This window comes from Pongo pygmaeus, chromosome 10 (genome assembly GCF_028885625.2).
Source record: "Pongo pygmaeus isolate AG05252 chromosome 10, NHGRI_mPonPyg2-v2.0_pri, whole genome shotgun sequence".
Taxonomy (NCBI): Eukaryota; Metazoa; Chordata; class Mammalia; order Primates; family Hominidae; genus Pongo; species Pongo pygmaeus.
The window spans coordinates 118,846,126-118,872,960 of record NC_072383.2 but is presented as its reverse complement, the minus strand read 5'-3'; the positions used below and the strand labels follow the sequence as shown (position 1 = coordinate 118,872,960).

The 26,835-nt window shown below is 50.0% G+C and overlaps 1 protein-coding gene across 1 annotated transcript in view; it reads left to right on the top strand.

The window, feature by feature from the left end:
- Positions 1 to 19,318, top strand: part of GCN1 (GCN1 activator of EIF2AK4) — a 67,137-nt gene extending 47,819 nt beyond the window's left edge. Inside the window, exons 39-58 of the mRNA XM_054442452.2 lie at positions 1,288 to 1,356; positions 1,557 to 1,695; positions 1,783 to 1,979; positions 2,170 to 2,312; positions 3,679 to 3,796; positions 3,910 to 4,125; positions 5,601 to 5,765; positions 7,771 to 7,932; positions 8,212 to 8,304; positions 8,582 to 8,725; positions 8,812 to 9,081; positions 9,307 to 9,420; positions 9,891 to 10,121; positions 11,884 to 12,077; positions 12,205 to 12,319; positions 14,579 to 14,675; positions 15,268 to 15,416; positions 15,828 to 15,935; positions 17,093 to 17,311; positions 18,616 to 19,318. Of these exons, the coding sequence (XP_054298427.1) occupies positions 1,288 to 1,356; positions 1,557 to 1,695; positions 1,783 to 1,979; positions 2,170 to 2,312; positions 3,679 to 3,796; positions 3,910 to 4,125; positions 5,601 to 5,765; positions 7,771 to 7,932; positions 8,212 to 8,304; positions 8,582 to 8,725; positions 8,812 to 9,081; positions 9,307 to 9,420; positions 9,891 to 10,121; positions 11,884 to 12,077; positions 12,205 to 12,319; positions 14,579 to 14,675; positions 15,268 to 15,416; positions 15,828 to 15,935; positions 17,093 to 17,311; positions 18,616 to 18,741 (3,069 nt within the window). The 3' untranslated portion in view covers positions 18,742 to 19,318. The remainder of the gene's footprint in view (positions 1 to 1,287; positions 1,357 to 1,556; positions 1,696 to 1,782; positions 1,980 to 2,169; positions 2,313 to 3,678; positions 3,797 to 3,909; positions 4,126 to 5,600; positions 5,766 to 7,770; positions 7,933 to 8,211; positions 8,305 to 8,581; positions 8,726 to 8,811; positions 9,082 to 9,306; positions 9,421 to 9,890; positions 10,122 to 11,883; positions 12,078 to 12,204; positions 12,320 to 14,578; positions 14,676 to 15,267; positions 15,417 to 15,827; positions 15,936 to 17,092; positions 17,312 to 18,615) is intronic.
- The last annotated feature ends 7,517 nt before the right edge of the window (positions 19,319 to 26,835 follow it).

The following is a 26,835-nucleotide window of genomic DNA, read 5'->3' as shown; positions in this document are numbered from 1 at the left end:
TGCTGCCATAGGAGCCCGCATGTGTGGTCTCACTGTCTGCCATAGCTCTGCTTTGCTTACTGAGGCTATGGGCAAAAATATATAAAAGTTATATTAATCCTAGAAAATTTGGGAAATTAAAAAACCAGAAAAACAGACCAGGCTTGGTGGCTAATGCTTGTAATCCCAGGACTTTGGGAGGCTGAAATGGGAGGATTGCTTGAGCCCAAGAGGTTGAGGATACAATGAGCCATGATAATACCACCGCACTCCAGCCTGGGGCGACAGAGCACGACCCTATCTTAAAAAGTAAATTAATTTAAAAAATTAGAAAACCAAAATATTTTATCTACAGTTCCCCACTACGAAAATAATTACTGTTAAAAATTTTTTTTTTTTTTTTTTGAGATGGAGTCTCGCTCTGTTGCCAGGCTGGAATGCACTGGCACAATCTCGGCTCACTGCAACCTCTGCCGCCTGGGTAGCTGGGATTACAGGCACCCACCACCACGCCTGGCTAATTTTTGTATTTTTAGTAGAGACAGGGTGAAACCATGTTGGCCAGGCTGGTCTCGAACTCCTGACCTCAGGTGATCCACCCGCTTCGACCTCCCAAAGTGCTGGAATTATAGTCGTGAGCCACCGTGCCCGGCCAATTACTGTTAATTTTTAAAATTACATTTAAACATGGCATTCCTAAACTTAAAACTTATTCCCAAGTTATAACAAGTTATTCACAAAACTGATTTTTAATAGTTACATAATATCTCAACAAGTTTATATACCATAACTTATATAATTCTATCATTGGTCATATAGTGTCCAAGGTTTTTGGCTATTTTAAGTGATGCTGCAGTGAACATAAGGCATTTTCTGTATTTAAAATTATTCCCTAAAGCTGAATGCTCTATCAAAAGACATAAACATTTTGAGATGAAGAAAGGGAAGATGTTAATAAAATTCTGAAAGGAAATTACCAGAAGTAATTTGCTAAAGATTCCAGAGTCTGGACAGGCCTTGGTCCTAAGAGAAGAGTGGGAGGTGCAAGAGCATTGAACTCCTGTTTGTTGAGGATGGACCTGGGGTACCTTGTAGGAGTCCCCGAGCAATTGCAGAGGGCCTTCAAGGAACCAGTCGGAGAGGGGACTTACTTGCCCTCCCTGTTCCGTGGGCAGTGAGGTTTGCATGCTAGGTGCTCCTGCCGAGCACTCCTTGCCAGCAGAATGGGGAGGTCAGGGTCCACAGTGGAACAGGCCTGGAGAAAGCAGGAGTCGGGCCTCACCTGAGCCGCCTCCTGTGTTGTTGCAGGACTTGGCTCCGTACCTGCCCAGCGTGACGCCTGGCCTGAAAGCATCGCTTTTGGACCCTGTGCCTGAGGTGAGTCTGAGGTAGGCTGGGGGATGGGCCAGGCCCCTCATCCAGTCCCCATAAATGGATTCCTGAGAATTCCCCAAAGCTGCTTTTGTGTCTGTTGGGTAAAGGGAAAGAGGCCCTCGGTGCCCCTCCCTGCTCCCATGTAGCTACCTTGTTTTGAGCCTCATCTTCTCACACCATCTCTGCTTTCGGTTACCTGACAGGTGCGGACCGTATCTGCAAAGGCCCTCGGGGCCATGGTGAAGGGCATGGGGGAGTCGTGCTTTGAGGACTTGCTGCCGTGGCTGATGGAGACACTGACCTATGAGCAGAGCTCTGTGGATCGCTCAGGCGCTGCACAGGGTAAGGCCAGAGCAGGTCCAGTGGCCAGCCTGGGAATGCTCTAAGGGGCCCTCAGATCCAGTGGACTCATTCTGTCCTTTGTTGCAGGGTTGGCTGAGGTCATGGCCGGTTTGGGGGTGGAGAAGTTGGAGAAGTTGATGCCAGAAATCGTGGCTACAGCCAGCAAAGTGGACATTGCCCCCCATGTCCGAGATGGCTACATTATGATGTTTAACTACCTGCCCATCACCTTTGGAGACAAGTTTACTCCTTATGTGGGGCCCATCATCCCCTGTATCCTCAAAGTAGGTACCATGACCTTGGCAAGGGTAGAGTCCATGAGGAGAGCAGGAGGCAAGTGCTCTCCTGGAGAGCTAGAGATCTCTGCTGGGTGGGGTTGGTTGGCACAGCCCTCAGCCTTCAGTGAGCCCCATGTGTTTTGGGCTGAGGGCCTGGGGGTGGCAGCTCTGGCCGACCCACCCTCTGTGTGCCCAGGCTCTTGCTGATGAGAATGAGTTTGTGCGTGACACCGCCCTCCGCGCGGGCCAGCGGGTTATCTCCATGTATGCTGAGACAGCCATCGCCCTGCTGCTGCCCCAGCTAGAGCAAGGCCTCTTTGATGACCTTTGGAGAATCAGGTGAGAACTTGGGCAGAAAGACCCAGTGGGGTGATGCGTGGTGGCTCATGCCTATAATCTGAGCACTCTGGAAAGCCAAGGCAGGAGGATTGCTTAAACCCAGGAGTGTACGATGAGCCCTGGCAACATAGTGAGACCCTGTCTCTATAAAAAATAAAAAATTAGCTGTGAATGGTGGTGCATACCTGTAATCCCAGCTACACAGGAGGCTGAGGCAGAAGGATCACTTGAGCCCCAGAGGTGGAGGTTGCAGTGAGCTGAGACTGTGCCACTGCACTCCAACCTGGGCAACAGAGCAAGATGCTGTCTTAAAAAGGAGAAAAAAAAGATCCAAAGGGCTGAACTTTGCATTTTGATAACTCCAGTTGAGAAATGAAGAGCAGAATGTTGCCAAGAACTCTCTCAACTTTTTCCAGACCCTTGCTTTTAACCATTTTGTAACTTTTTCAGTTTCCTGTAGCAATGTCTTTATTCTGATTCTTTTAAAAAAAGTCCTCTCTATACAGGCCTCCAATTTGTATTCAGATTTTAAGTGTCAAGTACTCTTTAATCTAAAAATTTTACTTATGGGAATATATTTCAAGGATGTATGGAATGGTCAAGTGCTTAAAGCTGTTAGACATAAGGATGTTTGTTGCAGTATTGCTTACCATTTGAAAAATTGGAGGTTGATTTAAAAATATAGCACACTCATACAGTGGTCTTTTTTTTTTTTTCTTTTTGAGACAGACTCTCGCTCTGTCACCCAGGCTGGAGTGCTATGGCATGATCTCGGCTCACTGCAACCTCTGCCTCCTGGGTTCAAGCGATTCTCCTGCCTCAGCCTTCTGAGTAGCTGGGATTACAGGCACCCGCCACCACGCCTGGCTAATTTTGTATTTTTAGTAGAGGCGTGGTTTCTCCATGTTGGTCAGGCTGATCTCGAACCCCCGACCTCAGGTGATCCGTCTGCCTTGGCCTCCCAAAGTGCTGGGATTACAGGCGTGAGCCACCACACCTGGCCTGAAATAGTTTATCATTCTAAGGCCTCTCCTGGTTCCTCCACTTCTGATGATCAGTCTTCCTACTTGCCTGTTAATGCTTCCCCGTTTGTACTCACTTTATTTTTTATAACTTTTGTTATAGAAATTTTTACATGTTTTTAAAAAAAGGTTTTTTTCCCTCAACATTAATGTATGTTCATTAGTAGAAAACTTGGAAAATATGTGGGCGAGTGTAAAGAAATGTAAACCACTTGACTGTTCCCATTCCAAGATGACCGTCATGAGTATTTTGGGTGCACTTCTTTCCATCTTCTGTGCAGTGCTCAGTTGTGCCGAGCCCACTGCTTGCAGCTGTGTGACTGTGTTGTTGGCCTCCTTCTCAGGTTCAGCTCTGTTCAGCTCCTTGGGGATCTCCTGTTTCACATCTCAGGAGTCACTGGGAAGATGACCACAGAAACTGCCTCTGAGGATGATAACTTTGGAACTGCCCAGTCCAACAAGGTGCCTGCCCCGCAATGGCTTTCCTGCCCCTGCTGATGGTGGGGTGTGCCCTGATGCCCGTGCCATAGAGGCTTCACTACTCTGTGTTCTCTGTCCCCTTCTACTGGCTGCAGGCGATCATCACTGCCCTGGGGGTAGAGCGGCGGAACCGGGTGTTGGCAGGGCTGTACATGGGCCGCTCAGACACCCAGCTGGTGGTGCGGCAGGCGTCCCTGCATGTCTGGAAGATTGTTGTCTCCAATACCCCCCGCACCTTGCGTGAGATCCTGCCCACTCTCTTTGGGCTCCTGCTGGGTTTCCTGGCCAGCACGTGTGCAGATAAGAGAACGGTGAGTTTCCTGGGCCTTGTTTTGGACCAGTAGCCCCAGTGCCTCCTTTCAGAGCCTAGAAAGCTGGGTCTGCAGAGCCTGGGAAAATACCCATCCACCCTGCTTAACAGAGGAACATTGTGTTCTTTACTTAGTCATTCTGCAAATATTTTTAAATTATTTTTATTTTATTTTATTTATTTTTTTGAGATGGAGTCTTGCTCTGTTGCCCAGGCTGGAGTGCAGTGGCGCGATCTCAGCTCACTGCAAGCTCCGCCTCCTAGGTTCATGCCATTCTCCTGCCTCAGCCTCTCGAGTAGCTGGGACTACAGGCATCCACCATCACACCCGGCTATTTTTTTGTATTTTTAGTAGAGACGGGGTTTCACCATGTTAGCCAGGATGGTCTCGATCTCCTGACCTCGTGATCCGCCCGCCTCGGTCTCCCAAAGTGCTGGGATTACAGGCGTGAGCCACCGCGCCGGCCTCTGCAAATATTTATTAGCATCTCCTGTGCACTAAGCAGGGGCCTAGCACCTGGGGACACAATGGAGAAGAAAGGCAGCTTCATTCCTTATCCTCATGAGAGGTAGTCTGGTCGAGGAGATGGATATTAATCAAATAACCACACAAAGAGATGTAAAATGCGACTGTGGCCAGTGCTGCATGGCACTGCAAATGCTTATGATACCTGCATTGGACCTGCTGGGGAGGGATGGGCCTGTGTTAGTGAACACTTCTCAGAAGAAATGATGCTGGAAGATGAAAGATAAGCACTAACCAGGTGAGGAGGTGGCGAAAGACCATTCCAGACAGGGAATAAATAATGTTTTAGATACAAAGACAGGATATGCAGAGGTCCTGTGGTGGGCAGGAACCACCAGTAGAGGCTGGGCAAGGCCAGTGTGGCTGGAGTGAGGAGGTAGGGAGGAACAGTGCGGCATGAGATCAGGCTGGTGCGCTGGCAGGGGCAGACAGATCAGTGGTCCCGGAGCAGGTGCCCACATGGGCTGGTGATCATTTCTGCCCGTCTCCTTTGGTCTACTTCCAACCCCCATCTTTGGCAAGCAAATTGTGTATTTGGCTCTAAAGAAGGGTTTGCATGAGGTCTCGGAAAGTAAATGTTTTTTTTCCTTAAAGCTTTGTTCTAGATTCGGCTCCCGCTCAGCCATAGCACAGTGTTAAGGCTTCAGTCATCCAGGGAAATTGGCCCTTGACTGTGCAGCAGATGATGAATTTTTTGTTCATATGTAAGGTGCTGCTGGCTCTTAATGTTAGGTTGTGTAGATGTGTGTGAAACAGATAATTTTTTGGTAGTGTTTTGCAAGCACTACAAAGAGTACTTGGGGGCTCTTTAGGGGTAAGAGCATTTGGGGAAGTTAAGTCAGTGATTCAGATAAAGCCTGGGAGGTTTCAGGGCCCTCATTCTGGAGTCCTCCTCTGGATGCCCTGGGCTTTGCAGGGACTTTACTTCCTGGATTGGTCTCTGTTGACAGATTGCAGCGAGAACATTGGGAGATCTTGTGCGGAAGTTAGGGGAGAAAATCCTCCCCGAGATCATCCCCATCCTTGAGGAAGGCCTGAGGTCTCAGAAGAGCGACGAGAGGCAGGGTGTGTGCATTGGCCTAAGTGAGATCATGAAGTCCACCAGCCGGGACGCCGTGAGTATCTTCCAAGGATCCCGCCAGCTGTGCACTGCAGACGACCTGACCCAGAGGGCGGGGGAGGGCTACTGAAGGAGGTTCACCTCTAGGGGGTTTGCGCTGCCCTCAGGGATGAGCCAGTCTCACTCTGGGGAGGTGCTGGCTGGGTCACATGGACTTGAGGCTCCGTCTTCTCAGCTTTCCTATCAGTTTTGCAGGCTAAGAGCTAAGTGATTTGTATGCCTCCTTGAGTGGCCTTTGGAAACTGGAGATGATCGCTCTCTTACAACTGTGGAGGTTGCTTGGGATCAGTCTCTTTTGTGATGCTATATAAGTCCAGTTAAAATGTGTGCACCTCCTTCTGGGAAAGGGGGTGGACAGCTGTGTGAGTGAATAGGGCAGGAGGGAGCGGGAGGGGGTGTGCACTCACCCTTAGCAGGAGGGGAGCAGGTAAGAGTTGTGCCCAGTGGGGGGAAGCGTATTGCGTCTGGCAACAATACTGTTTCCATAGCAGCAACGTTCAAGGGGTGTGAAGGCCATTACTCTTACTTGGTTCCTGAGGTAAATGATCCTGGAGACTCCCCTGGGGAGTAGGTTAGGAATGCTTATAGGCACTGCCTTCGTGTTTGGATAAAAACGCCAAAGGAATTGAGTGGATGGCCCGCTAGAAATGTAAGCAAGTAGCCAGTTGCTTGGCTTGGGCATCCTTGTCTGAATACCTAGGATACCGGATCCCTCTTCTCCTATATTGATGTTTGTCTTACGTTTGGTTTTTAAAATTTACATTTGGCAAGGAATCAAAAGAAATTCTGTCATCAAAAAGAGTTGTGATTCATTGGAGAGGTAGAGTTCCACAGAGGCTGAGTTCTTGTCTGCAAAGTCCCCACAGTCCAATGGCGAGGCCCACATGCCAACCAGTCATTAGAATGCAGAGTGGGCTTTGCTGTGCTGGGATTGCTACTGAGGGAGCAGAGCCATTATTGGCTCCATTGTAGACCCAAAGACTTCATAGAGCACAAAGTCTGGATTGAGACTTGAAGAAGGACTTGGAGTTTTCCAAGAGAATAAGCAAAAGAAAGAGTCCAGGGAGAGAGGGGGCCAGATGCCATGGGAAGGAGTTTGCAGTTCTTAGAGAAGATGGGAGGTATATTGAGAATTCACCTAAAAGAGTCAAGCTGTTGATTATAAAGTCTCAGTGAAGGATACATGGGGGTGCATCACATCCTCTCTGCTTTTTTTTTTTTTTTTTTTTAATTGAGACAGGGTCTTACTCTGTCACCCAGGCTGGAGTGCAGTGGTGCGACCATAGCTCATTGTAACCTTGACCTTCTGGGCTCAAGTGATCTTCTCGCTATGGCCTCCTGAGTAGCTGGGGACTATAGGTATGCACCACCACACCTGGCTAATTTTTGCATTTTTAGTAGAGATGAGGTCTCACTATGTTGCCCAGGCTGGTCTTAAACTCCTGGCCTCAAGTGATTCTCTTGCCTCCACCTCTCAAAGTGTTGGGACTACAGGCGTAAGCCACTGTGCGCGGCCCCTCTCTACTTTTTAATTTTTTAAAAATTTTTAGTTTAAGACAATCTCACTCTGCCGCCCAGGCAGGAGTACAGGGGCACCATCTATGTTGGCTACAGCCTCTGCTTCCTGGGTTCAAGCGATTCTTGTGCCTCAGCCTCCTGAGTAGCTGGGATTACAGGTGCGCATCACCACACCCAGCTAATTTTTGTATTTTTAGTAGAGATAGGGTTTTGCCATGTTGACCAGGATGATCTCGAACTCTTGGCCTCAAGTCATCCACCCACCTTGGCCTCCCAAAGTGCTGGGATTACAGGCGTGAGCCACCGTGCCCGGCCCCTTTTCTCCTTTTTTTAATTTCACAGTAAAGAGTTAAGTTAAAAGACAAGTCAGGCAAAGACAGGGTGGCCTAGCTGGGTCAGAGTCCCCTGCCTGTGCTTCTTGTCTGCTTCTGCTCCTTCTTTGCCTTTCCTACATCTGGTACAGTTGTAGCTTGCCATTGCAGGTGCTGTATTTCTCTGAATCTCTCGTGCCTACGGCAAGGAAGGCTTTGTGTGACCCACTGGAGGAGGTCAGAGAGGCGGCAGCCAAGACTTTCGAGCAGCTGCATTCCACCATCGGCCACCAGGCTCTGGAGGACATTCTCCCATTTTTACTAAAGCAGCTGGTGAGTGGATCTACCACACACCTACCTACCAGTTTGGCTTTTGCCATCTTTGTAGATGCAAAATACAGGGCGATTATTCTGTCAAGGCAGTTGCAATGTGGGCCCTCCAGAAGGAGTGGGTATAGCAAGATCAGACTTGGCTTTGTGCTTCGCCTTTGACAGTGAGGAAATGTGGGTGCAACAGGAGGGAGGGAAACAAGTGGAGAAGGAAGTTGGCGGTGGCTGGTTGAGACAGCAGAGATGCAGATTCCTCAGGGTTGTCCCCAACACCCTCTTCAGGATGACGAGGAGGTGTCAGAGTTTGCCTTGGATGGTCTGAAGCAAGTCATGGCTATTAAGAGTCGTGTGGTGCTGCCCTACCTCGTGCCCAAGGTAAATCCCAACATGTGGTCAACACCCTCTGGCTCCAGGGCATTGGCATTCCAGGGCCTGCAGTGAAGACCAGTTCTGAACGTAGATGTTGGGGGGCTCGGGGAGGAGGGTGCAGTGCAAGCATTACATCCTTCCCCTGTTGTCTTCCAAGATATGCTGGAGTAGATGCTTGGCTCTGAGCAGTGGGCTTGGGCTCTCTTGCCCACCCGTCTGTTCCCAGAGCCTAGCGCAGCACCTGGCACAGTATTCACTGAGTTAATGTTTGTCATTCCACCAGCTGACAACGCCACCTGTCAATACCCGGGTGCTGGCTTTCCTTTCGTCAGTGGCTGGTGATGCCCTCACCCGTCATCTTGGCGTGATCCTCCCAGCGGTCATGCTGGCCCTGAAGGAAAAGCTTGGGACCCCAGATGAGCAGCTGGTAAGGGGCGCGCCTGCTCCTGCTTTCTCATGTCCTGTCTGCCCGGAGGATCCCTGCTCAGCACACATGTCCCTTGTGGTTTGCAGGAGATGGCCAATTGTCAGGCTGTGATCCTCTCCGTAGAGGATGACACAGGGCACCGGATCATCATCGAGGATCTGCTGGAGGCCACCCGCAGCCCTGAGGTGGGCATGAGGCAAGCTGCTGCCATCATCCTCAACATCTACTGTTCCCGCTCGAAGGCTGACTACACCAGCCACCTGCGGAGCCTGGTCTCGGGCCTGATCCGCCTCTTCAATGACTCCAGCCCTGTGGTTCTGGAGGAGAGCTGGGATGCCCTAAATGCCATCACTAAGGTGAGGGGACTGCTGACCCCACAGCCAACTTTTGCTTTTAGAAAATTCCAGACATTTACAGGAATAGACTTATAAGAATTCCCCACATACCTGTCACTCAGCTTCAGCGTTTACCCACTCGTGGCAAGTCTTGTTTATACTCCCACCCACGCTTTCCCCATATATTCTTTGGAAGCAGTCTTGAGAGGGCTGTACATCCTCTTGCTTTTTCCTGGATTCCTGCAGAAGCTGGATGCTGGCAACCAGTTGGCACTCATTGAAGAGCTGCACAAGGAAATCCGGCTCATAGGGAATGAGAGCAAAGGCGAGCATGTGCCAGGATTCTGCCTCCCGAAGAAGGTAAGCCAGGGCCTTGTGCAGGGGGCTGTGGGCATGCAGTCTGCTGTGCCCTTCTGGCCCTTACCCCTGTCCCAGGTCTGCGGTAGGGGCTGCTGGAGCAGCAGCCGTGGTGGTTGGTGTTCAGCACCTTCACAGACAGCATGTTTTCTTCCATGGCAGTCAGATGGGGACAGGGTTCATGCTGCCTTTGGTTTAAGCTCTGCAGGTCACCTTGGCCAGAGTGAGTGGGCCACAGGGTAACAGCAGTGCACGTTCTCTCATGTGATAGGCCTGTTGGGGCCCTTGTCGTCTTTTCTCTGCCAAGACTGTTCCATAGCCAGCCCTCTCAGGCTGTGATCCTGAGATTCAGCACGAATCAATATCTCCCATGGAGTTGAGGGGAGGACAGCTGTCAGGACCACTTTGCTTGCATGGGAGACACCGGGGCCCAGGGTGTTTGAGATTTGACTCAGTTGTGGTTCTCTTGTCAGGGAGTGACCTCCATCCTTCCAGTGTTGCGGGAAGGAGTCCTGACTGGCAGCCCTGAGCAGAAAGAGGAGGCAGCCAAAGCCTTAGGCCTGGTGATCCGCCTGACCTCGGCTGACGCCCTGAGGCCCTCCGTGGTCAGCATCACTGGCCCTCTGATCCGCATCCTGGGGGACAGGTTCAGCTGGAATGTGAAGGCGGCTCTGCTCGAGACACTCAGCCTCTTGTTGGCTAAGGTGAGTGGCTGATGAGTTTGTTCAGATCTTAGAGAACAGGTCTGTCTGCAGGAGCCTGATATAAGGTGTCATGTAGCAGCAGGGCAACAGGTTTATTGTGGAGAGCAGCATAGCAGAGGGAGGTAAGACCTTGGACTTCAGACATGCTACACCATGGGTCAGTTCCAGGTCGTCCTTCCTAGCTCTGTGACCAGGATGACCTTGGGAAAGCCATATAACCTAAGCCTGTTTCCTCACCTACAGTGTGAGACTAATAATACCAGCTGCCTCCTGAAGGGCTGCTAGATACGGGGATTAGATGAGGTTATGTCCAGCATGATGCCTGCTACATACTAAGCACTCAGTACATGTGAAAGGCTATTATTTTGAAAAACTGCTTTTTCAAAGGAAAAAATTCAGGACCACACGTAAATACAAGGAAAACATTGTTTAAAGATACTGCAGTTCTTTTTATTTTTTCTTTTTTGTTTTTGAGACAGAGTCTAACTCTGTTGCACCCAGAGCTGGAGTGCAGTGGCGCGATCTCGGCTCACTGCAACCGCCGCCTCTTGGGTTCAAGCAATTCTTCTGCCTCAGCCTCCCAAGTAGCTGGGATTACAGGTGTCTGCTACCATACCCGGCTAATTTTTTTGTATTTTTAGTAGAGATGGTTTCACCAGGCTGGTCTCGAACTCCTGACCTCGCCCAGCTCAGATTTACCAGCTCCCCCTATCCGCTTTGGGTGCCTGCCACAGGCTGCACACCCACCCAACTCCAGTATTTCCAGACCTTCATTGGCACTGAACCTCCGAACAGTCACTCTGGTTTTCCTAATTAACAATAAGTAAGCCGGGAGTGGTGGCTCAAGCCTGTAATCCCAGCACTTTGGGAGGCCGAGGTGGGCGGATCACCTGAGGTCGGGAGTTCCAGACCAGCCTGACCAACATGGAGAAACCCTGTCTCTACTGAAAATACAAAATTAGCTGGGCGTGGTGGCGGGTGCCTGTAATCCCAGCTACTCAGGAGGCTGAGGCAGGAGAATTGCTTAAACCCGGGAGGCGGAGGTTGCAGTGAGCTGAGATCGCGCCTTGCACTTCAGCCTGGGCAACAAGAGCGAAACTCCATCTCAAAAAAAAAAAAACAAAACAAAACAGTAAGTAAATCTTTACTCTTGGACCCACCTGTATTTTATCAAAAGTGTGCCTGTGTTTCTGTATAGTCAGGGGTTGAACTGGATTTTTAGTTAGGTGGGTACATATTTGTGCAGGGAGGATTCTCCAAGGTCATTTGTTTCATAGGCTTGTTCTGAGGGCTGAATGTGGAGTGCGTATCCTGCTGTCAGTTGCTCAGTAGGTGGGCTCTGCAATTATACATTGAGTCCCTTTCCCTGTCTTGGCATTAGAACTGTGCGTCAGCACTGCCAACAGTCTGCCCTGCTCGTTAATGTATTCAGAGGAGGTTTTGAGTCACTTATCGATATGGACAGGTCTCCACTAAGCCAAACCCCAATGCAGCCAAGGCTGCGAGACAGCTCCCTCAGTTAGCGGCTGCCGCCTCTTCGGCCTCCTGCTCCTCCAGTGTATCAAAGCATATGGATATGACCAGGAGGCCAAGCGAAACCTGTCTGTGCTTGGCCTCTCTGATGGGCTATCTGTCCCCAGCCCTGTGTGAGAGCTGGACTCGCTGTGGTGGCTTGGGATTGTCATTTGTTCTCATGCCTGTGGTACACTGTGGCTTTAGGTCCACCACAACTGTCTTTCACGGATGTGGGTTCCTCCCACAGGTTGGGATTGCCCTGAAGCCCTTCCTGCCCCAGCTGCAGACCACTTTCACCAAAGCCCTGCAGGACTCCAACCGGGGGGTGCGCCTGAAGGCGGCAGATGCTCTGGGAAAGCTCATTTCCATCCACATTAAGGTGGATCCCCTCTTCACAGAGCTGCTCAATGGCATCCGCGCCATGGAGGACCCAGGTGTCAGGTACGGCGCTGGCCAGGGAGCACTGTGGCCTCCAGGAGGCCAGTGGTTGCTGTGGGCCGAGCCTGCGCTGGCAGGAGGGGTGGTGGTGGAGGCACCCAGGGCTTAAGGCAGTGTATCGCTTCTGCAGGGACACCATGCTGCAGGCCCTGAGGTTTGTGATTCAGGGAGCAGGGGCCAAAGTGGATGCCATCATCCGGAAAAACATCGTCTCACTCCTGCTGAGCATGCTGGGACACGATGAGGTATGGCTGCAGGCAGGACTAGTGGCAGCACTGGACCACTGGTTTCCCTCCTCCTCCTTAGGTTGAGTTCTTCACTTTGTGTTAGAACCAGTACAGCTCAGTAGTAATAAGCATTCCTGACATTTCTATCACCCTGTATGCTTCACCAATATTTCCTCAGGTTTCAAGGGAAACGGGGCAGGTATTGTGGATATATTGGTTATTTCTGTTTGTTTGTTTGTTTTTGACTGAGTCTTGCTGTGTCACCCAGGCCGGAGGCAGTGGCACAATCTTGGCTCACTGCAACCTCCACCTCCTATCAAGCGATTCTCCTGCCTCAGTCTCCTGAGTAGCTGGGATTACAGGTGTCCGCCACCATACCCAGCTAATACTTGTACTTTTAGTAGAGATAGGGTTTCACCATGTTGGTCAGTCTGGTCTCAAACTCCTGACCTCAGGTGATCCACCCGCCTCGGCCTCCCAAAGTGCTGGGATTTACAGGCATGAGCCACCGCGCCCCGCCGGTTATTTCTGTTTTATAGATGAGGCAAGTAAGCTTTGTAGAGACCCAGACCTCTCACCTATTTGCTCTCTGATCTTAAAGAAGTCACTTTCTCTGTCTGCCTCTCATTTCTACTTTTGTAAAATGAAGAGGTTTATTTATTGTTTTGTGAAACATTTGCCGAGCTAAAGGGCCTATCCCAGAGGTGCATAGACCTCGTGGTCACAGACCTCAAGAAACTTAGTGTGTAGTGGGATAAATGGTCTCCAGGGTGTGTCCCGGTGGGAAGTCTTAGAGGTCTATTTTCGAGGGTGAGACTTGGCCATACCCAGCAAGTAGTAGATTCCAAACCAGAAGCCCTGAACTCCTGGTTCTGTCCAAGTTCCATCAGCCTCACCTAGTCTGGAAGCATCTGTCAAATATTTGGCTGTGAGCACTGTGGGGCCAGTAGGGAGTTGAGTCTGTGGAGAAGAGTTTTCTGTTCCCTTTTCAGACAGCCCTCTGTTGTGGCCTAATTTACTTTGTAGGGCCAATCTAGGAGGAGAGGGCCTTTGGGCTCACATGGTTTTACACTTCATTGACACACACACACCCACACACACTCCTCCTGCCCACACCCCCGACACACACACTTGCTGCTGCACTTCCCACGTCTCCAAAGGCCTAGTTCTGGTCCCCAGGCGCAGCTGTCGGGCTCCAGCCCCAGCCTTCTCTGTGGGGACAGACGGGAAAGTCTGCTGTCTTGGTCACAGTCTGTCAGGGCTTCTGCAGAGTTATGTGTACAGTGCAAGCAAAAGTTAGTATTGAAACATATTTGCATTTTACCACAGTGCAGCTTAAAATAGGTGAAGTTGGAGAGAGTGGGTGTCAGAGCCAGCTTTAGCTTGGCACCTGGGCTTCTGCTTCGAGCTCAGAGGCCCAAACTGCTGGCAGTCCATTCTCTTACCCTCTGAACCTCCACTCAGATTGAAGGTGGCAGTTCAGGGTGCCAGCCTGGCATTAGCTTTTTGGGTTATTGAGTCCCTGGTTGGTGGTTTGTTTTGGGGACATGTTGAGTTGGCACCTATAATAAGGAACATAACTTAAAATCCTCTCTTGGTATTCCATAGTTAGCTGGCCAGGGAGGAGCACGGAGCCACTCACGTACCTGGCTCTGATTTGAACAGGAAGTGCTTGCCTTTCCTTATCTTCCTTGGCTCGATGAGTGGCTTTAGTTTGACTTCCTAGGATGAACCCAAGTAATTTCGGTGGCAGTGGGGCACTCATGCAGTAGGGAGATAGCAGGAGTCATTCTGGCCGCAAGATGACACGAGCTCTGTGGGAGAAAGGGGCTCACAGTGGCCGTCTCTAGCCGATTTCCCTGGTGGCTGGGGGCAGGTGCCTCCCCTCCTGCCCCTCCCGCCCTTCCCTGCTTCACAGGGCTGTTGATAGTAATCGAGATAATAAATATGAAACATTCAGCCTTCCTAAGAAGAAAGGTGCTATGTAAATACAGTTATTAGTGCTATTACGAGGATGATTACCATATGCATACACACTGGGGTTTTCTATAATTAAGTGAAGTGCTGGGTGTGTAATGTTTAACTCCATACCAGTGGCAGCCCAGTCTGGCAGGGGAGCACGAGTGCGTACAGGAAGGACTGGATCTTGAGTCTCTGAGTTGGCTTGTTCCACCTTCTTTCTTGCTGTCCGTCCTGGGCTCTAGAGCTGCCTGCCCTGGTTCCCACACAGCTGGTGTTGTTCCCTGCACCCCCTCACTCCCTTCTCTTCCCTGTCAGGACAACACTCGCATCTCCTCAGCCGGGTGCCTAGGGGAACTGTGTGCCTTTTTGACTGAAGAGGAGCTTAGCGCCGTTCTACAGCAGTGCTTGCTGGGTAAGTACACTGGAGAGTTCCCCTTCAGGGACCTGGGCCTCTCAGCCCTAGCGAAGAGTCGACGGGCATCTCCCTCCCTCCCTCCCTCAGAGGATCTTTTAGCCACTGGACTGTCCTTTCCTTGGGAATCCAGCAGTTAAAGCAAAATCCAGGCCAGGGGTGGTGGCACTCACCTGTAGTCCCAGCTACTCAGGAGGCTGAGGTGGGAGGATCAATTGAGCCCAAGAGTTGAAGGTTGCAGTGAGCCTTGATCACGCCCCTGCACTCCAGCCTGGGCGACAGAGCGAGGCCCTGTCTCTAAAACAAACAAACAATACTGAATTTGCAGTGGTCCCGTAGCCCTGAGTGTCTCTGCTCAAAGAACACAGCTGTAAGCCTGGAGTGGTTCATGAGCTTTCCTTACTTTCCTTAATGTGCCGCTTTGGGGAGCTTCTGCCAAGATAGCAGGGAGGTCCATGTGAATGTGGCCTGGAGTTTTCCCTGTGCTCCGGGTCAGCACACTGGTCTCCAGCGGGGTGGGCCCACAGGCCTCATGGGTGCTGAGGACATGCTATAAAATACCAGTTGATCCCAGTCGTGTCCTTCCACCCAGCGGACGTGTCCGGCATTGACTGGATGGTTCGGCACGGGCGGAGCCTGGCACTTTCCGTGGCTGTGAATGTGGCTCCTGGCAGACTTTGTGCCGGCAGATACAGCAGTGATGTTCAGGAAATGATCCTGAGCAGTGCCACGGCGGACAGGGTAAGGCATTTGGGCCATATCCCATAGGCAGCACCTTGTGGACACAGCACAGGTGGAGCCCAGACTGGGGCTTAAGAAGCTTGGGTCTAATTTTACCTTTGTCAGTAACTTGCTGTGCCCTTGGACCAGCAGTTGATCCCTTTGGGCCCCAGTTTCATCATCTAAACAAGGAATTTGGGTTGAAGAATCTAGATGCCCCTTCTGGGTCAGGTCTTGGATCCCCGTTCCTGGGAACCAGTGACTGTGCTCATCTGCCTCAGCCGGGGCAGCCTGCCTGAGAGCTGTCATGGTGTAAGGGGTGATGTGGTGGTGACGTGGTGAAGGGTCCCCGAGATTACTAGGAACTGGGGTTTTCCTGGCTCTGGGGAAGGGGTGGGGGGCCTCCCATCTAGTGCTGGCTGTTCTCCACAGATCCCCATTGCGGTGAGCGGGGTCCGGGGTATGGGCTTTCTCATGAGATACCACATCGAGACAGGCGGAGGGCAGTTGCCGGCCAAACTTTCCAGCCTGTTCGTTAAGGTGAGTGGGGGCCAAGCACGTGTTTAATCCCTAACACCTGGCTTGTGAGGAGGTCCTAGGATCAGAGACCACCAGCAGTGCGCCCTCAACTAGTTGTGTACTCGTTCTCCGTGGACAGCCTCCAGGAGATCGCTGAACACTTAGGGATGGAATGTAGGGGGTTTCTGTGTGTGCTTTACACTGCAATAAAGCCTAACTTTTTGTCAGATTCTCAAATTGACCTGTGACTCTGAATCAAGTTAGGAATCGTTATTTTAGGCATTCTTTCTAGGCACCCTAGTTTTGTAAAATTAGATACAGACCTGGGTTCCCATCTTAATACCTCTCTTTTCCCTCCTTCCTCTTTTAGCTGGCCCAGCACTTCTTGGTGTGGTTACCGTGCTGTGTGCCAGGCCCTAGTTAGGAAAGCCAAGGAATGTGCCAGCAGGGCTCCCGTGGCCCGTGTGGTATGGTGTGCTTCTGAGGTGTTACTGTGCACAGAAATCAGAGCCAGGGTGCATTTTAGTGAGATAGGGCCATGCCTGCTACTCTAACCAGCTCTCAGCACCAGTGTCAGTGGTGCTGCGCATGAACCTTGCCTTGAGTAATGAGGTTCCCAAGGGTGACTGCCTCCCCCCGCAACACCGGGAACCCACGGAGTTTCTGAGGGGCCTGATTCGATTGAGCCTCATCTGTGATGACATCAGCCTGCACCCGCTTGTTCACTTGGCATTATCCTGAAGGTGTAGAGATGAACAAGGCAGACAGGATCCCTGGAGCCCATGGGGAGGACCCTGATATAGATAAGATTGGCAGGGGGCACCTCTAAAGGATGACATGGGAGCTGAGACCTGCAGGATGGGAAGGAACTAACCTAGAGAGGATCCGGGGCAAGCACGGCCCAAGCGGTGGGACCAGCCAGGGCAGAGGCCCGAGGCCCGAGGACCTGGGATGTTTGAGGAAGTAAAAACGCATGTGGGCTGAGAGTAGTGAGCAAGGGGAGAGTGGCATGAGATGAGGGTGCAGGGAGCCAGGGCCAAGTCATGCTGGGACCCTCCCACAGGAGCAGGGGGGTCAGTGTCCACGCTGTAGGGAGAGTGTTGAGGCTGGGCATTTGGGCTGCTTCAAGGAACAGATGATGTGCCTGTCCAAAAGCCTGTTTGTGGTTCTTTTTACAGTGTCTGCAGAACCCATCCAGCGACATCAGGCTGGTGGCTGAGAAGATGATCTGGTGGGCAAATAAGGACCCGCTGCCTCCCCTGGACCCCCAGGCCATCAAGCCCATCCTGAAGGCTCTTCTTGACAACACCAAGGATAAGAACACCGTGGTCAGGGCCTACAGCGACCAGGCAATTGTCAACCTCCTCAAGATGCGGCAGGGCGAAGAGGTGTTTCAGGTGGGAGTCTGGGGGCCTCACCGGGGCGTGCTGTGAGCATTTGTCTTTCAGCTCTTCTTCAGCATGGAAATATTTAAACCACAGGCTCTTCTCTGCCACCACGGATGTGCTAGCTTTCAGGAGCAGATTAAGATTTGGGTGACTGGGGCTGGGCGCGGTGGCTCACGCCTGTAATCCCAGCACTTTGGGAGGCTGAGGCGGGCAGATCACCAAGTCAGGAGATCGAGGCTAACACGGTGAAACCCGTCTCTACTGAAAATACAAAAAAATTAGCCAGGCATGGTGGTGGGCGCCTGTAGTCCCAGCTGCTCGGGAGGCTGAGGCAGGAGAATGGCGTGAACCCGGGAGACAGAGGTTGCAGTGAGCTGAGATCATGCCACTGCACTCCAGCCTGGGTGACAGAGCGAGACTCCGTCTCAAAAAAAAAAAAAAACAACATTTGGGTGACTGGCCCAGTACCTGAAAACACGTTTCCATGGTTTTCAGATTTCTTTCCGAGCAGGGCCCTTTCTTCAAATAAAATCTCACATGACACCTAAACAGACATAGCAGATCCCAGGAGAGCTGCCCAGAGAAAACCCAGAGTTGTGTTCACTCAGTCCCCAGCCCCCAGCAGCCTTGAAAGCCCAAAACCTGGCCGGCCGCGGTGGCTCACACCTGTAATCTCAGCACTTTTGGGAGGCCAAGGCAGGCAGGTCACCTGAGGTCAGGAGTTCGAGACCAGCCTGACCAACATGGAGAAACCCCCTCTCTACTAAAAATACAAAATTAGCCAGGTGTGGTGGCACATGTCTGTAATCTCAGCTACTTGAGAAGCTGAGGCAGGAGAATCGCTTGAACCTGGGAGGCGGAGGTTGTGTTGAGCTGAGATCATGCCATTGCACTCCAGCCTGGGCGACAAGAACGAAACTCCATCTCCAAAAAAAAAAAAAAAAAAAAAGCCCAAAAGCTGCAACTCCCACTGCCTCATCTCATGAAAAGCATGATGGGGCCAGGTGCAGTGGCTCATGCCTGTAACCCCAATACTTCGGGAAGCCAAGGTGGGAGGATCACTGGAGCCCAGGAATTCAAGATCAGCCAGGCAACATAGGGAGACTCTGTTTCTACAAAAAAGGGAAAAATAGAAAAGCATGATGAGTGTTTTCATTGGCTTTCCCTGGATCCATCTGATTCCCTTATTTTGCCAAATTCCACCTCAGTGTCTCTAGTTCTGGGGTTAACATTCATTTTTGTCTTTCTCCGATTGGAGAACGTGGCAGCTGTATGTTTTGACTATGTTTCCTCCCGCTCATCCTTCCCCACAGTCCCTCTCCAAGATCCTGGATGTGGCCAGTTTGGAGGTGCTGAACGAGGTTAACCGAAGGTCCCTGAAGAAGCTGGCCAGCCAGGCCGACTCCACGGAGCAGGTGGACGACACCATCCTGACATGAGAGGCCTGGGCCTGCAGCAGCATTGCCGCTCCACATCTTTGCTCAATGTTTTCATTTTTGAAAATACATTTGTTCCGATGGGGAGCTTGGAAGATGGCGTTCCCAGAAAGTATTTTAATATATCAATAGACCACAGCCAAAGCCTTAAATCAAGCCCACACACAACTGAAAATTGCCTCCTCCATCTCTCACCTTTTCCTGTGGAGAAGAGAAGGAAAAGCGCACGCATGCGCCTCAGCAAATGGCATTCCAGGAGCTGTTTGTCCAGTTTAGCATGGCTAGGTCTGGAACTATAATAGCAGGGTCAGACTGTGGGTTCCTCTTCTCCTGTGCTTGAGCTCTGGTTTGAGGGCTGGCGCTACCAACCGTTTGCCTAGATCCCGAGTGGGGCACAGACGGTGGACCTCTGCCCAGTGTGGTGTGTCTGGCTTGGCTTTTCAATATTGTGAGGTCTGATTGGATCTGACCCCTGTCAGATGACAATGATCCACAGCTCTGGCAGTTCCCAAGTCTGGGGAGGGGTATAGGTTTGAAAGACTGTTTGAAAGAGGAATGTTTAATAAAGGCTTTGATTTAATCTTGATATAAACAGATTTTTAAAAATCTCCACCCATTAAACATGAAGCTTCCTGCATCAGGAATAAGGAAAGGTTTGCAACTGTTTTTGTAAGTATTTACAGTTCTCTGATTTCTGGACATATCTATCTCTCCCCTGCTTTCGAAAGTCTTAGCAATCCCTGTAGACTTCTGTCCTGAGGTTGGGTTTTGAGAGATGTGCAGCCCGGCCTGTGATCTCCCCCAGTGTGGAGAATGCAAAGGTGGAATTAGCCACTTTCCTGTTCTGTTCAGACTTGGAAAGGTAGGGAGCTTCTGGTTCTCCGGTTGTAAAGAGAAATCCAGCCCCTCTGAATAAGAAAGGGCCACATTCCTATAGTTGAAGGACTTGCAAGAGGAAGCCAAAGTTGCATTTCAGCATCTGCCTCCTTTATGAATGACTTCCTTCCTCCTGATTCTTAGAAGGCTCGTGACACACACATTCTGTCTGATGGAGCACACCCCACTGGGCCTAGTGACGCAAGTTTTTCTGGGCTGTTCCCTGGCCACAATACAGGACAAACCTCTGTCAAAATTACTGGCCTGAGCTGTAAAAGGAAGAGAAATAAAAAGTGGTAGTGGCAAACTCACTTTATGAAAGGTATAAAAATGCTATGCCAAAAAAAGCAAGACTTTGGTTATTAATAATGCAGCTAAGGTAGAAAGTAGGCCCTGTGACTCAACACTTCCGATGAATAAGGCAAGGTGACCTCTAAGGCATTTCTCATGAGCCATGTTTTCTTGCAGCAGACATGGTGTCAGCTGGCTCGAGGTAACTGTAGAATCCCAGGGCTGGAAGGGACCTTGAGAGGTCAGCTGAGTCCTTGTAGCCAAAACAGCCAATGGCTACAACTTTTGGTAGCCATGGTAACCGTTCTCTGCCTCTGGGGTTCGGATGGTCATCAGCATCCTCCCAGCTGCCAAGGGCATGTGTCCATCAGGCTGTCTGCAAATGTGTTCTCCTCCACCAGTCAGCTGTGGGGAGATAGGGGAAAAGTTTCTGTTGAGGGGCATGAGCTGGGAAACCTGTTAAGCTGTGAGACCATCTTCACTGTTTCCTCCAGGGTCTTGATCAGATGCTGATATCCACCTGTGGCTTTTAGCCCCCCTTCTGCAACTGGGAGGGGAACCTGACATACTTAGAGGTATCAGACACTCATTAAGCAAAATCCAAAGGAAAAACACCAGATACCAGTTCCAGAAACCAGAGGAGGATGAGCTCTCTGTTCGGAATGGATGGAGCTTGACTGACAGACGGGGATGACTCAAAGGCTCCCAGAGCATATTAAGTTGCATTCTCTGAGTCTGGAAGGAGGGTGTGAGCTCCCAGGAAGTGAGCCATGAAGGGCTGTCATGGACATGCCAGGGGAGCCCGCAGAAAGGACCTTGTCACCCCAAAGTCCTAGCAATCCTGAGAACAGCAGCCCAGACCAAGCACCCTGGGGACATTGAGGTTAGCAGCAGAGAAGCAAAAGCTATTTGTCCTGGAGGCTGGTAGAGCTGTTTCGCCTTGGACAAGTCATCTGACCTCCCTGGGCCGGTTTCCTCTTATGTACAATGAGGAATTTGGAAGAGAAGCTCTAAAAATTTATTCTCAAAAGTTTTTCTGTAGGTGGTGGTACTTACAACACGTGACATTTGCTATCATTTCATTTAGTCCTCTTAACAGTTCTATGAAGCGGTTTCTCAATACTATTTTCTAGAGGAGGAAACTGAGGCACAGAGAGTCCACTCCCCCAGGGTCATATGGCTAGTAAATGGCAGTCTGTCCCCAGACCTCTATTTTTAGCCTTTCTCTTAACTTCTATGCCGGCTAGTTAGCCATCAGCATTTTTCATTCTTTAGAGTAGAGCCTCCAGAACTTTTCCATCCAGGTATATACAGGAAATTAGTACGTGTATAGCACCCTAACTGAACGGCTCCAGCCACCTTGCCCAGGGATGCCATCCCCTCCAGACCCTACCCAACTGCTCTGCAGGCTGTGGGGAGGAGGATCTCACTCCACTTAACAGGACACTGGCTGGGAAAGTCTTCAGAGAAAGCAGATTATTCTCAAAGACTCGCAGTGATCCTCCAGAGGAGACTGTCCCTCTTTCTCTTCTTGTGTCTGAAAGTCAGTGACAAAGTCATATTCCCTTATCCAGAGAAAACTGAAAAAGTTCTAAACTGAGCATTCCCAAACCTTCACCTAACTCTGGGAGCCTCAGGAATCATGGGCAGCAAGATGATTTTTAAAACGGGGGGTATTAGGCCGAGGTGGGCGGATCACCTCAGGTCCAGAAGCAAGACCAGCCTGGCCAACATGGTGAAACCCCGTCTCTACTAAAAATACAAAAATTAGCCGGGCTTGGTGATGAGCGACTGTAGTCCCAGCTACTCAGGAGGTTGAGGCAGGAGGCGGAGGTTGCAGTGAGCCAAGATTGCGCTACTGCACTCCAGCCTGGTGACAGAGCGAGACTCCATCTCAAAAAAAAAAAAAAGCGGGGGTGGATATTGTTAAAACATGGTTCACACAACCCCTCAAGGAACCAGACCTTCAGGTGCATTCTCTTTGTCCAACACTGTGATGCTGGAGGACTTGGGAGAGTGGCAGGGAGGCTGCAGAGTTGACAGTTTTGGGTGCAGGGATTGGAGACATTATTTGACAGATTTTGAAACACAACTGGCAGTTAGGAATGTTTTTCCTCAATGTATGGCTCTGTAGATGTGTCTCAGATTGCTTCAATGAGGAAAAAGAGGAACCAATCTTAACTTATAAGGTCTAAGTTCTAAAATATTGTGAAGGAAGTGTAGATACCGCTTTAAAGTTCTAGTACAGGATAGTGGAGCCACAGGGACTTTCAGGACAGGTTGGAACCTTAATTTCACTGCTTAATACTAAGCTGTGTGACCTAGACCATGTTCCTTAACCTCTCTGAGCGCATCCCCTCACCTTGACAGCGCAGTCTCACCGTGTTGTCATCTGCGTTGAATGACATAATGCACTTTGCACAGAGCCAGGCACACATAGGAGGTTCTGGATACATGGATAGTGACAGTGAAACAAGGATGATGGGGAATGAGATTCATTTTGAGAAATTATGATGATGACTATGTTTGATTCTCCAGAATGCTGAGTGTACATACACCAGCACACAGATGGTCTCCACTGTGCACGAGCAGGAAGGCACATTACCACCACTGTTAGATCGGTGCTTCCCACCGTCGTGAGAGAGGCCGGCAGGACGTGGTCTTTATTTTATGAAGAGTAAAGTTGAGATACAGATGGAAAGGAGCATCTCAGAGGTCAGGTTGGCAGAACTGGGAAAAACCCATATTTCTTGATTCTCTGCTCACCAAGCCCCAGGGGCATTCTACAAAAATACTTTGGAAGGTGAATGTAACAAAAGTGAAACCCACGTTCTTGGCCTGTGACTGGGTTTCACTTTTTAAAGAGATGGTGCCCAGTTATTTCACAGGGTGGCTCTGAGTTGCCCCTAGGCTCTCTTAGGAAGGGTCCCTGCTGCCTGCCCCAGGGGAAGGGGAGTGTTGATGTCAACACAGCTCAAGAAACTGGAAAAACTGGTCCGAGGGATGATTGCCTCAGTGGGATTTCTAGGTGAGACCTTCCTGATTGTGCCTGAATGGATACCCCAGTCCCTGTCAGGTTCCCTCCTGTGAGCTATTTCTCTAGTGAGATGGTGGCCTGGTCACAGGGACAGTTAGTGCATGATAATTCCTCAGGGCTGTGCCCCACAGTCCCACAAGAGAAAGCTGTGGGTTTTGAATGTATTTACATTAGATCCTTCTTACCACTTAGGTTCCCACCAAAAAAGGGAGCTAGGAAGCTGGGGTGCAGGATTCAATCTAGCATTTCGCAAATATTTTGCCCTCAAGTATCCTTATTTATTTACATGCAGGGTACTGCTGTGTCGCCCAGGCTGGAGTGCAATGGTGTGATCATGGCTCACTGCAGCCTTGAACTCTTGAGCTCAAGTGATCCTCCTGCCTCAGCCTCCTGAGCAGCTAGGACTACAGCCACGCACCACCACACCTGCCTGATTTTGTTTTTGAGATGGAATCTCACTCTGTCGCCCAGGCTGGAGTGCAGTGGTGTGATCTTGGCTCACCGCAGCCTCTGCCTCCCAGGTTCAGGTGATTCTTGTGCCTCAGCCTCCAGAGTAGCTAAGATTACAGGTGCCTGCCACCATGCCCAGCTATTTTTTTTTTTTTTTTTTTTTGTATTTTTAGTAGAGATGGGGTTTCACCATATCGGTCAGGCTGGTCTTGAACCCCTGACCTCAGGTAATCCACCCGCCTCGGCCTCCCAAAGTGCTGGGATTACAGGTGTGAGCCACCGTTCCCAGCCTGGCTAATTTTTTTAATTTTTTTGTAGAGATGAGGGTTTCACTATGTTGCCCAGGCTGGTCTTGAACTCCTGGCCTTGAGCCATCTTCCCTCCTCAGCCTTCCAAAGTGCTGGGATTACAGGTGTTTGTCACTGTGAACAGCCGGGATCCTTTTATATTTTGAAATTTTTTTGAGGACACCGAAGAGTTCTTGTGTATACCTATCTTACCTATTGATATTTAGCATCTTAGGAGTCAAAACCAGGCTAGGCACGGTGGCTCACGCCTGTAATCCCAACAATTTGGGAGGCTGAGGTGGGAGGATGGCTTGAGGCCAGGAGTTCAAGACCAGCTTGGACAACATAGTGAGACTGTTGTCTCTACAAATAATTTAAAAATTAAAAAAAAAAAAATAGCCAGACACAGTGGCTCACACCTGTAATCCCAGCACTTTTGGAGGCTGAGGTGGGCAGATCACCTGAGGTCAGGAGTTTGAGACCAGCCTGACCAACATGGCGAAACCCTGTCTCTACTAAAAACATAAAAATTAGCTGGGCATGGTGGCATATACCTGTAATCCCAGCTACTCGGGAGGCTGAGGCAGGAGAATTACTTGAACCCAGGAGGCGGAGGATGCAGTGAGCCGAGATCATGCCACAGCACTCCAGCTCCCACCTGAGCAACAGAGCAAGACACTGTCTCAAAAAAAAAAAAAAAAAAGCCAGGCATGGTGGTACGTGCACCTGCAGTCCCAGCTACTCAGAGGTGGGAGGTTCACTTCAGTCCAGGAGGTCAAGGCTGCAGTGAGCCATGATCGTACCACTGCACTCCCAGCTTGGGCAAGAGAGAGACCCAGTCTCAAAAACAAACAACAAAAAATCAAAACTGTTCAAGTGACATTTTTTTAGGTTTCTAATGTCTGGATTCGCGTGTCGGCTCTGCATTTGGTCTGTTGTATCACACGTCATGTAGGCTCTGGCAAACACTGTACACTCATAAGCAAATGAAAGTGAAAAAGGCAAATCACATCTTAGTATTGTGAACATGTTTTGACTCTGAAGATCCTTTGAAAAGGTCTTAGGGAGCCCTGCGGTCCTCAGACTACACTTGCAAAACCACTGATTTAATAATATAAAAGTTGAGTGAGAAAATTCCTGCTAAACGGTTTGGAGTCAGGGGAAGAAGATGACCCTGAGTTAGACCCCAAGTTTGGCCCAAACCCCAAAAAGTGAACTCAAGAGAGGGTTCAACTAATTGTATCTGACATTCTTTCCAACTCTCACATTGTGTGTATGGCTTCACTTTAATTGAACAGGTATCAAGCACCTACCAGGCACTGGGTCTCCAGAGGATACAGATAAAGAGATGGTCCCTGGAATCATGGAACTTACATTCACTTGATTTCTGGGGGCTACATGAGGGCAGGGCAAGGCCCACTGCCAAGTCTCTTGGTGTGGCATCAGGCTTGCAGGTGTGGGAGAAAGGGCCCGTTTCCACTTCCATCAGAGGGAGAGACCAGGCATCATATCATATCCTCTCTTCCTTCCCTCTTGGACCAGTATGCTGAGTGGTCCCCATCTTGCTCCTAACTTAAAGTCCCTGTTGGTCAGTTTACCTGCCTTCTCTGAGTTCTGATTCACCACCCACTGCTTCCTTCCTGGATGATCACAGCACACGTTCCCTCCCTTGCTACCTAGCACTTAGCAGCTTTGAGTCCATGTTGCTGTCTAAAATAATGGATTTCACAGGTCTCTCCAACCTCCACTGCACTGACCTTCATCCCTGACACTGCTACCCTTGAGGACCTGAGGTCCCCCTCTCCTTTACCCACTTAGCCTTCTGGTTGGTGACACCTTACTTCCCAAAGCTCTTTGAAGTGCCCTTAGCTCATCTTCCCTCCAAATATTCACTCCTTATTATTCCCTGGCTGCTAATCCTCTGCTTCCACTATCCTGAAAAATACTTCATGAGCCCCACTGCTCTCACCACCAAGCAGTTTCTCTTTTCATCCACTGCCAAACTTCCTGCCACCTGCGTGGCTCCACTGCCTGCTTCTGCAAACCTCAGCGTGCTCCCTGCTTTACTTTTCTCCTTGGACATACTTGGTGCCTGTATTCTCTATCAGAATATAAGCTCTATGAAAGCTGGGATTTTAAAATTTTACTTACTGCTGAATCCTCAGCTCCTAGATCAATGTCTGGCATAGTAGGCCCTCAAGTATTTGTTGAATGAGTGAATGACTTGTTCCCCACTAAACTGTAAACTCTGTGAGGACAGGAGCTTTGTTTTGTTCATATTCTAGCCTCTGTGCCCACTACAGTGCCTAACACCTAGTAACTGTGCAAATCTTTTTTTTTTTTTTGAGATGGAGTCTCGCTTTGTCACCCAGGCTGGAGTGCAATGATGCGATCTTGGCTCACTGCAACCTCTGCCTCCCAGGTTCAGGTGATTCTCCTGCCTCAGCCTCCCGAGTAGCTGGGACTACAGGCGTGTGCCACCACGCCCAGCTAATTCTTTTGTATTTTTAGTAGAGATGGGGTTTCACCATGTTAGCCAGGATGGTCTTGATCTTCTGACCTCATGATCCACCTGCCTCGGCCTCCCAAAGTGTTGGGATTACAGGCGTGAGCCACTGCACCCGGCCACTTAATATTTACTGAATTAAGGATGAATCCAGTTACCAGGTAAATTACGTGATTTTTTGTTTTTTTGGAAGCTGCTTTGTCTAGTTTATAAGTTTGCTTATTGTCTTTTGCATCTGTCCCTGCTATTACCTTACACCCAAGCTTCAGCAATAACTTTTAAAGCTCTGCAGCTGAAATCCGTCCTGCATACTCCTGCCAGATTACTTAACTAAAATATTTTGAGATTGCTTCTTTGCTCAAAAACTTTCAATGCCTCCTCATCGTATTAATAGTTTCTAACGTGCAAACAGGTGGTGTTGCAAAAGTTCATCTGTAAGTTAGCTGTTCAGAGCAGTGGAACAAAGTTTCCCATTACGGGACACACTGATCCTTTAGGTCACACAAGTTTACATATGTATACAGTGAGAAGGAGAAAGACAACTTAACATAACTCATCATTGAACTGTAGTTTAAATGTCTAACAATGTTTCCAGAAGAAAATGTGCTGAGATTCATTTTGAGATGCCAGGCACATACCCTGGCCTGCAG